We start from the raw sequence: 11,816 nt of genomic DNA on the forward strand, positions 1-11,816 counted from the left end.
CTGAAAGAGAATTTGAGTTCAAAGATTTATGAATTGCATATATTCTAGTGCAGACCAGCTGCTTGTTAATGTATCCTTCCTAACTTCAATTAGGTATGACAGCTTGTCCTTAATGGAAGACTGTTCAATTAAAGGTCATTACATTCAACAGAATAGCTACGCATAAAAGCTGCAGCCTACATTCAAAAATTCAAGAACCAATTGCAGCAACAATACAGTTTACAATTGCTTTATCTTTTCTTCCCATAGTATCTCTAATATTCAAGGTCTGATTCACACCTTTTTCAATTTCCACAGGAAATACTTCCATTTTTTCCACCCTTTTCTCAAGTTCATATTCAGCTGAGGCTGCCACAGGGTCAACTTCTTCGTTACGTCTATCATAATCTTCATTTGAGTAAGTACTGAAAACCTAAGAAAGGTAACAAAAAAACTAGCTTAGTACTTTCTCAGCCCCTTCCAAACATGATGTAATTGAAAGAAAGATTAGTAAGGAAATTAAAGTGGTATTTCTAGAGATCCCAATTTCTAAACAATCATCAATTTAATGAATACCGCTGCAGTATACTTTCCAGTTACATAAAAATAACATTTCAGAAGTTTCAAAACAATCACTTAAACACTTTTTGCTTTGTAAACACAACAACTATATAAAAGAAGTCCAGGAAATCATAATATCTTTTTGCTACAGAGTTAATTTTTTAGGATACATTCCCCTGAATCCTTTGTTTCTCCCTTCCCCCAAACCATCTGCCAATTACAGAGCCTCCACCAGATGTAGATTTCTGATTTTGCAGGGAATCGTGTGGATTCCCAAGAAAAGGAAATGCCTCGTTACATACATTACTATTTTTAGTAGTCACTCCGGCTGAATTTCTGATTTGTTAGAAGATAAATAAACAACAAAATGAATGATGAGTATTAAGACAAATGAAGGAAAGAAGGAGCTACATGCAACATGCTTAATTTCACTTATCAGCATGTTCATTAATCATATACAAAACCATAAGTTAGAGGTAAGTCATATTCCCCCTCTTCAACTATGGGAAAAACAAGGTTTATCTGCTCAAGTTTTTTGCAGGCACTGAGTGTTATCCTCAGTATCCCTGTGAGACAAAACCAGTTACAGACTGCAGCTGCAATCTCCTTAATCATGAACGTGCAGTGCTGACACAAAGTTCATTTACACTGGTCTACTAAGGTTTTGCAACTTCTGGGTTTTCACACTTGATAGGTACCTAAAATCATGTAAATATGACAGAATTAACTATAAGTAGATAGTACTAACATTTTGCCAGTGAATTTATATCCACTAGTATAGTGTTAGCTCTGCATGGCAGCATATTCAGACATAGAAAAACAGGTTACCAAAAAGTGACTGATAATAACTCAGAAATAACACAGGCATCCTTCCTGATGCACCTCCAGACTACACCTGGAGAACTGTTCACAAACTGCTGTGTGCCACAAAACACGGCCATGGATTTAATGGAGCAGTTCAGCAAGCAAGAGTAGATCCACTTGGTAGACAGCAGAAGAAACTCATTCTCAGAAGCCTCATTTCTTGGAAGGCTCTCTTAAAGACAGAAATGAGTCTTCCTAGGTCTTGTATACAGGTAAATAAACCAACAAACTCCTCCAGATACCATCCAGACACTAGAGGGCAACAACTGGCAACAGACAGACAACGGTTACACTGAGGGTCTCCCTGTTCTGTAAACTTTACAGAAAAAATGCAATATAGACAAAGAAAACCATCCAGGAAGCTTTATTTTACCACTACCAGAAAGAAGCTGATAGACTTCTTTGACTTAGTTTGCCCCTACCTCCCCAGATCAGTAAACAGTAGAAGCACTTGGGCTTCATGGAGCACAGTTTTCCTTTGGAGCAAGACCTGTCTACTTTGGTTCCTTTATATCCTTCCTCCCCTACCCCAACCCAAATAAATAAATAAATAAAACCCAGTGTCTCCAAAGGTTATAGTAGTAAGAGAGATTCTACACTAATCATGAAAAATGAATCATGAAAAAACAAAAATGAAGACAACTGCAATTATTTGGGAGACGCTGACCATTTTTTTTTTTTTTTTTAACTTATTCTCTCACACACAGAGCACAAGATGGTGCATGCAGTCACCAGCAAAGGGAGGACCACCGCCTGCAGCAACAGCCTCCAGGTGCTGGAGATTCAGGGGGAATAATGTTACACCGCCTGAAAAGACTGAATGACATACGGGTCATGCTTTAGGCCACCTGTCTGGAAGTTTTAAAAATTATGAAATATTTTTCCAACTCAAAAGTAATAGCTCTGTACTTGAGTGTCTCATGGAATTTGCCCAAGTTGATGCAAAGCTGATGCACTGCAAGAGTTCATCACCTGATGGGAACGGATCATAGAATTTAAAAGTAGGTTTGAGTTATATTTGCCATTGTTATACATAGTATAATAATGGCACAAACATGGAATGGCAGATGAAGACTACTAACACTTCCTCACAACAGCTCCTTGAGGAAAAACCTATCTGAAATCAATTGTGACTGATGTGTTAAGAAAGAAAATCATACTCGTCTCTTAAAATGACAGATGGGAACTGTGCATGACCACTTAAATACCATTCTAAAAATCATAATCCCACAATTAAGAGAAGACAGAGCTGTTCTTAAAAAGTAATGAAAATTGTATTCAGATATATCATTTTGAGGGAAAACATGAATTTACAAATAGAAGAATAGCAATACCAGTGACATACAACTGGAAGACAAATGTCACAGTAACAAGAAGAAAAGCAAGAGCACACTAAAAAAAAAAAAAACATAGTCAAGGGCAAAAGGCAGATGTTTTTACTGTGCACATGAGGAATCAAAACATGGGATTTACCTTTTCCCAGACCAAATGGTTAAGTAGTTGACACTAAGGTAAAAAACACAGAACTGTTTGGTGAGCATTTTCTGCCAAGCAGCAGAAGCAGTATTAAACACAGTTAAAATGTGGATAATAAATAACATAAGTTACAAGTTACAGAGTTTAGAAGATTGATGAGAAAGCTAAACACAGTTCATCCCTGCATTGTGTCTGGCAGGATTTAGTCCCTGAATCAAACACATTAGAAACAATAGAAATTCTAATCTTACTATTTTAAAGGCACTGTGAGCTAGAGACAAAAACATTTATGAGCGAGAAAGAAAATAACAACAAGACAAAAAAAACCCCACAACAGTATTTCTTTTAAATAATTTTTTTTCTTTTAAAAGCCAGGATGATGATAATTGTGTCAAATGTACTCTGGGCTATTAATAAGCTAACCATTATAAAAAAAACCACCCCAAAACACTACTGAAAACAAGTATTTAACGAAGTGTAGATAGCTTGTGTTTACCTTCCTTAGTACTGTTGGACTGTATAAATATTTAACTTCCAACATACCTTCAAATAGCATGGCAATTCCCAAGAACAAGTTCATTTTCAAAAAGAATGAGCAGCACTGAGGAGTCTGACATTAAGCTATCTGACCAGGCTGGTATTAAACATTATTACTAAAGAACAAAAGACAGGAATTATGCAAAACTCAATCAAGATTTTAACAGAAGTTAATCAAACAATTCTGATCTATATTTTACAACATTACAGGTTATAACAATAATCATAGGTTGCTAAGCTGGTTGTTTGTAACACATACTGCCCCAGGCTGCTTTGATGATGTTACCCAGTTCTGGCTGGCAGCAACACCAGCATGTACTTACTGACAGCTACCTGCAGACTGCTGCTACCTGACAGCTACCTGCAGACTGCATGAACTCCCATTTCTTGAGGTTGGCAGAATGGGTTGGAAGGGACCTCTGGAGGTTATACTGGCCAAACCTCCCAGCTCTAGCATGGCCAGTTGATATTGGGCTCAACTCATTTCTGATAGAGAAGCTTAAGCAAATATAAGTTACTGTCTCAACACCATACAAAACCAAGTGAATTTGAAAGTCTTTTATCTTGTTACATCTCCAGAAGGTTAACTGGTTAACCTACCATTGATACCTTCTGGACCCAGTAAAGCTAATGAATAGTGGAAAGAAAGCTGATCCGAAAGAAATAATTTCTTTTACACTTTCTTCAGAACGAATAAAAATAATCGGAATCCAAATAAGTTCTCACGAAGTACTGAATTTTTAAGGACTACTTTAATTAAACTGCAAAGATACATACCTGGAAATTTTCAAATATATACTTAGTCCTTGAAGAACAAATACACTTTTTTTTTTTTTTTTAAACAAATTGCATTTATTACACCAGGAAAATGAATCACTTCTGGAATGCAAAACTCAGTTAATCTCTGGCTAAAAGATGCTACCATTCATTTACTGCTACCATACAGAACTGAAAATCTCCATCATAACGCTTCAGTGCTGTCACAGAAAACAGCATTATCACAGAAAAAACAACAATAATCTCACAATTCAAAGTCTTAGAAAAGCTTAAGAATTCCTCCTCATAAACTACACACATTTTAGCAGGGTGGTATTTCTTTAAGAAGGAAAACTCATGAGGAAGATTTGCTTGCACAAATCTCTGCTGTCAAGTCACAGAACACAGCCCAAAGACCTCCACACCTATATTCATTTCTAGTAGAAAGATTTGTTTCTGCACAATCAAAAGCATAATGTTACAAACACAATTAAATGGTAAAAATCAACAACTGCCTCAAAGGGTTCCCAGCTCATTAGAATGGTAGTAATTTCAACACCACTTTTACATTCTAATGCAATAATATTTGTGGAGAAGCATAACCTATGAAAGCAGTTAAAGTAACACTTAATGAGTTGGGAGAGAGGCACTGTAGTGTTACTGATACCTGCACCTTGAAACCTTGCCAAGCAAAGACTCAAGCAGTTGGTTCATATGTCCTCTGAAATACGATTCTTATATTGACCATTCAAGTTTATTGACACTCAATAAAGACACAAAATCAAAATTCAAGTTATGGTTTCAGGAACATTGCCTAATGATGAACAGTTTCAGCTTTTTCCATGGATGGCCTTCGGGATGCCTGGCAAGACATGAAGTACCCAGGCAAACATGAATAATCATTTGAAACAGTAGCACTGAAGCAGGCCGAAGTATATCTACATTTGGCAGTTTACTCTTACAATCTCCCCCTCCATTTGGAGTAGACATCACATTACCACTACATTATTCCCTCTGTTTCTAAAAGCTACAAGGTTACCTTTTTTTTTTGGCTGTTATTTAAGTGATGAGTGACTATCTGTTTTAAATCACTTCATGTTATCAGATGCTTTGAATCAGAAAACAGGGATATCTGTTTTCTGGTTTTATTGAAAAACAAACCAAATTCAGGTTTGATTCAGAACAGTTGGTAACTGTTATATGGGCTGACACTACAAATCATTCCATTCAATGTAGCATTTCCTGTTACCAAACAGGTGGACTGGAGGGTTATGCACTTACCTGCTTGACCCTGTAGCTCTGCTAAGCTAATTTAACAAAGCAAACACGCCAAACCAACACCACCACCAAGTTAGTTTGCATAAAGGTGTAAGGGCAGCCTTGCTCCAGATCCAAACATCATTTCCCAGTCAGCATATTCAGCCAGCATCGTCCAACCTGGTTAGCATTTACATCCCCTGCCTGTGCCGTCCCCTCCGCCCCACTGAATGCCCAGGGTGGCACGTCTGCCCCACAGCACCTCCACCTCAGTTCTCCTGAGGTCATACACTTCACAGTTCCATGTTAGAAAATGGTCAACTACCAGTTTCAACCTGTTCCTAAACAGAACACATGGAGCAAAAAATAAGCATGGAACATACTTCCAGTTTATCAAATTAAGTAAATTAGCCCTTCAGCTGATGTTCCTCTAAGCCAAGGAATGCTTTTCCAACCACATTTTGGAGAAGTAAATGCAGAAATTCTCTGCCTAAAGAAGAACAAGTTTGGCAATTACAGATTGTATTTCCCAGCCAATCTTTCCAGCAATTCCCAATCTTTTGATGAGGGAGAAGGGCAATCAACCCACCAAATCCAAAGTAAGCTGTTTCAACTGTTGTTGGCTAGAGAGTAGATATCCCAGCCCATATCAAACACACAAAATATTCACTTAAGTGACAAAATATTTTGTCATTCCAACTTGAAACTCAATTCTGCAAGCATCTCAAATTAAATAAACCCAAGATACTCTCAGTACAAGGACTGTTGTTTAGGAAACCTTACACCCGAGGAAACACCTGAATCAACTTATCTGAGATAACCAAAACTACAGTAATGTAATTTTCCTACTCTTAAAATGAATTCTAATGATGCTGAAAGCAGAACATCAATTAAAATGTATCTGAAAGCAAGTCTATTAAGGAAAAATTTAACCACAATTACTTTGCCCTCTGCTATCAAACCTAAGTATAAACACTAACCTAGTAATCATTGTTCTGCCATTGGTCACATAATATTCAGTTCCTGCTCAGATTATTAAAACCCACAAATACTGAGAATTTCTGAACAGCACTAACATGTCAAGAACTGTGACAAGCTTAATGAGTTCCCTCATGACTACACTGACATACATCTAACAAACTGTTTCATCTCACTCTCGTCCTCCTTCCAATCTTATGTTCCCACTGTCCCATCCCACACCTAGCACTGGTCTCTCTTCCAAAGATACTTGAAATGCCAAATAAATTTGTGTTCTATTTAGAATGATACAAAAGGTTCGATTTATTTTTTTCCATTTCTCAAGAAGTAAACCACGAACAAGTTTCAGCTACTGCCTGCTTGTGCTTTCACACCAGTCTAGGTTGAGTAGTCTCAGCTGCTGATAGCAGCAGTCATCACAAAGATGCTGAATCTTTCAGCAGCTTAACTGTTGAGCTAATGAACTCATCTCCTACAAGTCTGCCTATCTGCCCACCCTCTGCATAATCACCTTACCTCCCCTGTGACTCCTGCATCCTCCGTGTCACCACCTCACGTTTGGCTGGACTACATCTCCAGTGAAACCCACGAGTGACTCCACCTCAGCCGTTCCTCCCTTCTCTTCCCCATCGCTGCCCTCCCAGCAAGACACAGCACGCACTGCACTGCTAGCTACCAAAGCCAGAAAGAATGGCAAATAAAGCTGCAGCCCTGCCACCATTGAGGACACCAATCCACAACACTCCTTAGAGGTACCGATTTTCTCAAGATCAGTCAATATTTAAAAAACACTTCTAAAGATCTCTCTCTCTCTTCCATCAAATCCAGGTGAAACTGCTAGAAAGTTAAAAGGTGGAAGTGCTGAAAAAAACAATGAGGAGGGACTGGTGATGACACTCGTAACCTCACATCCTCTTATTTATCTACTACATCCAATTGGACAGCTAGTGTGCCATTTAACTGCATTCAGTGAATAATTTGGTCAAAAATACACTGAGATATAAATAGAAAGAGACGAGCTGCTCCAGGAATGAGGCAGGATAGAAAAAGAATTTATTTCCTTTTTCTGCTCAGATTTGGATTTTTATATACAGTCCCATACCTTGGCACCAGCCTCTCTTCCAAAGACTCCTGAAATGCCAAATCCACCATTGTAAAACACATATCAAGTATTTCCTGAAATCTAAATAGAAGAACACTTTTGATTAAAAAAAAAAAAAAAAAAAGCCAAAGAAAGGCATACTTCTTTGTGAAAAGCTGAAATGTCATAGAAACAAAAGGTCTCAATAAGGACCACAAATGCATAAGAAATACTGGATGTAGAATTCTCTTAAACCAGATGAATCTATATATAGAATTGAATGCATTTATGCTTCAGAAATATTTTCTGACTTCCAAGACAACTGAAGTTTCAATAAAAGTTTAAAAGTTACCTTTCAAAAAATTAACAAAACCTGCCCCCCAAAAACCAACAAAACCAAAACAATGAATAAAAAAACTCACTATTTTTTCACAGGCAACTTCTTCCTCCAGCTTATACCCATGCTTTTGGTTTTTTAACCTCTTATACTGCTAAGTTTGTCAGAGAGAAATGCAGCACTCCCAGATGCAAGCAAAACACAACCAAACCATACTCAAAGCCAGGGGTATTTTTTGAGGAAATTGATTGAACATTACTGTGGAGAGTACAGTAAGTTTGAGATAAAAATACAAAGTAAAGTCATAGGGCAAGATTGTTCAGATGTAAGTGCTGGAACACCGATGCAAGCGATAAACAAAGCTTCAAAGCACTTAAAATCTGTAAATTGTTTCATCATTAAAAAGATCTTTAACAAAGCCTGATGGGAATACACTGCCGCCTCCAAGAAAAAGTAGATGACCTCCCACATGCCAGACAATTCTGTTCGTCTACTCTCAAGTTTAATTTCTATTTTCCTAAATCAACCTACTGCCATGTAATATACCAATCTCTTAATGCCACACAAGCATCTTACGGAAGCGCTTCAGTGGCTGACAAACAGCTGACCATTCACGCAGTCATCAATTATTCTCTAATTACAATGACAACTGAAGACTATCCAGGGTCTAGGCATTTTTCACCAGTTAATGGATTTTGCATTCTTTTCTGCAAATAAAATCCAGAAGCGTAGAAATTACAGTTCAAAAACCGAGAGATGTATGATGTTGAAGCACTACTCCACAACATTTTGTTAAAACAGTGACTGGGAGAGCACAAAATGATTTAGAAAAATTGTACACCTCCTAAAAATGGTAGCATTTATAGGTAGGCCGTTACACATTAAATCCAGCTCAAGCCTATCTTCATTTACTGGTTCATTAACTTCCACAGTAAGCAGTTCTGTAGTAAAAAGATCGAACTGTGTGCCAGGCTGAACAAGACTACTATTTGTATCCCAGCTAAACACAGAACATCTCTATTTTGATGTGTGAGACAAATGGCAATATTATGAAGGATTTGCAGATTCCCTCCAGAGCAGCTGATACTTGACTGGTTAGAACCACACAAAGTATGAGACTGCTTTTAATTTCTTCACATAAGAAAGAAAAAAAAAAAGTTTTGCTCAACCGTAGCAAAATATAAAAGCCTTTATGAAGTTTGGTTTTGTTTTTAATTTACGTTAAGACATGTTCTTCAATTAATCTTGAAATAAAGTATTATTCACAGAGCTGGGGACAAACACCATCATGCAACTTAAACTGGTTAATGCTGCAAATCAAACAGACCTACGGAAGTGAATAATAGCTGTATTATCTTTTTGGGTTATCAGAGCTACAGAACTTCTAAGGATCATAAATCATTACAGACCTTAGTCATAGTGCTATTCAAGGTTTTGAGGACAAAGTTTGATACAGTCAGAGGTAAAGACAGCTGAAGAAGCCAATTTGGAAATGAGTATTTGTTTTACCAACAGAAAGTTTCAGGATTACAAATGTCAAACTGTACTCTGTCGTTATATCTGTGTTAATTAAAGCCTTTCAAGGTGATCACGTAATTGAGAGCGAGTTTAATCTCTACATTACAAAAGCATACTAAAGTATAAAGGGATGACAGCACAGTTACCTGACATTATTTGCACTGTTCGTATTGCTGATCACTTGTATGGTTTTTATTCAGAAAACTTTAGGATGAATACAGTACCCTTGTGGATACCTGGACAGTTGAGTGTACTTTACATTCCTTATTGCCTTCAGATGTGCCAACAAGGGGTTAAAAATAGCCCACGTAGCACAACACAAACCCAATGTGGCAGCGTAGTTCTGCTAGTAACTGCACAGCATCACTCTCTTCACAACTGCAGGAAAAACAAACCACTGAGCCACAGTGCTCCTTAAGGGCTGCAGAGATCACACATCAGCACTCGTGTCACCTATGGCAAGTAAGAAACCTTCCCCAACATTTATCATCAGCTTCTACAGAACTGAAGCTTTTATTTTAAAAGTCTCATCTCCACTCATTTTCACAGGCACAGAGCGAGTCCAAATAACACAGTATTTATGTAAGTGTTCCATCGTTCCCAAAATTATCAGTTCAAAATTACATGTTCTTAAGCCCCGCTACAGCTGTCAACAATTGCAGAGCTCCAGCACGGGTCAGACACAGGGCTCACAGTATTAGCTTCATTCCACATCCCCTGGGAGCTCCCGTCTCTTTCTTACACTCAAAAGCCCTGTCAATTTCACAGCTGAGAAGAAACTTCTCAATACAGACATTACTCAAGCTCTCTCCATTACCTACACCATATCCCACGTTTGCATTGAGATTATCCAATGCAATGGTCACAGATCCATCATTACAGAGACTCGACCATTTTAAAACACACTTTTTCTTTCCCAAACATCTTCTGAATGTTTTGAATTTTCCACCTCAAACGCCTGCTGCACAGCAGCTGTAAAACAGAGCTGGCCGCTTTGTAGCTGCTACACAGCTACACTGGGAAGAGCAGCAGGATGGGCCAGACCACAGCACAGAAGGAAAACAGCCAAAAAGCCAACTCCAGCCTGGCCCCATGCAGAAGGGTCTAGGAAGGGGAGAAACCAGCCTTCTCTTCCAGGGCCGCAGAAGGCTGGAATGACACTCACATTTCAGTCATGCCTACTTGTCTAAATAAAGCTGAAGGAAGTTAGCTGGATACAGTTCTCACTATGGCACTGCTCAGAGCTGTGGCTGGGGGCCAGGAATCATCTTTTTTTAAAAAATTTTTTACCACTTGGGATTTTTCTTTTTCAACTTAAGATGCATTAAAATCTATCCATAAAGCCAAACAAGAAACCTATTGTACTAAAAGAGATCTGAAGAGAAATTTCACTGCTCCTACTGCTATTAAGTACCATTTATTTTGTCAATCCCAAAGTCAGGTATTATGGCAGTAACCATGTTATCTTAACACAAAAATACTAACAGTTGCTACTAAATCCATCTTTGACTGTGCAATTGATAACCTGGCAGAGGCTGGCTCTGAAGGCTTTCAGAGAAGCAGCTACAGTCAAAAGGCACTGGTTACCAAAACCTGAGATGTGTCTACAGGAGAGCTCCCATCACAGCTGGCAGAGATTCCTATCAATTTGAGCTTTGAACTAAACCTGACACTGACATAACAGAATGCAGGAAAAGCCTGTTACAATCACTGCTTCTGTAGGAATTCAGCAACAACAGACCCAGCCTACAGCAGGACAGCATGCCCCAGCAAACCAAAGAGCACTTCTAGCAGATGACTTGCTGCACTCCTCTCAGACACTGATGCACAGAAACACACAGAGAATGGATTGGTGCCCTCTGGCTTTCCAGCAGCCTTCACCCCATTCCTTATGCAGCTCCCAGAAGCAACACTGCCCCCCTCCCGCCTCATCAGAGCTCCAGGTCACCACTGAGATGCATCAGGCACAAGAAAGTCATGTAAAGCCATCCTGCCTACAGAAGGACTATAAGAAACCACAAGTAACAAAACCTGGATTTTGCCATACACAAACATCTTCTGGTCTATCTTGATCAAACTGAGAGCTTCATGCTGCAAGAAGTCCAGGAGTCAGAGTTTTTACATCATTCTCATCAGTACAAAGAAGGCACAAAAACTGCTTTATTGAAGATGATATTTTTTCTTCTACTATTACATGAATGAAAAAATACAGTTGAGAAAGCCAGGACAGCTTCCCACTCCATCTTGTTCCTCATCTCCCAGTCCTCTCAACTTTCAGATGGGATGAGAATAACCACAGTCAGCAACAAGACTACAGGTACATAGGATTTGCACTACGGAATGACTTCATTCATTCTGTGGGTGTTTTTGGTGACTGAAGAACAGAACCCTACATCTTCTCAATTTGTTAGCTCTCTCACTTGCAGTGCTTCTCATTATTAAGTCATTATATTATTAACTCTGACTTCCACA

The 11,816-nt window shown here is 38.5% G+C and overlaps 1 protein-coding gene across 11 annotated transcripts in view; it reads right to left on the reverse strand.

Moving 5' to 3' along the window:
* Positions 1-11,816, reverse strand: part of LOC116232851 (neurabin-2-like) — a 113,194-nt gene that overhangs the window by 26,280 nt on the left and 75,098 nt on the right. For all 11 annotated transcript variants that reach the window (XR_016468267.1, XM_090144024.1, XM_090144023.1 and 8 more), the window contains one exon: positions 280-412. Coding sequence is in view for 10 of the 11 variants with exons in the window: in XM_090144024.1 (XP_090000150.1) it covers positions 280-412 (133 nt within the window). In the remaining variant the exon portion in view is untranslated. The remainder of the gene's footprint in view (positions 1-279; positions 413-11,816) is intronic.

Source organism: Phasianus colchicus, chromosome 7 (assembly GCF_987193195.1).
Source record: "Phasianus colchicus chromosome 7, bPhaCol1.hap1.1, whole genome shotgun sequence".
NCBI lineage: Eukaryota > Metazoa > Chordata > Aves > Galliformes > Phasianidae > Phasianus > Phasianus colchicus.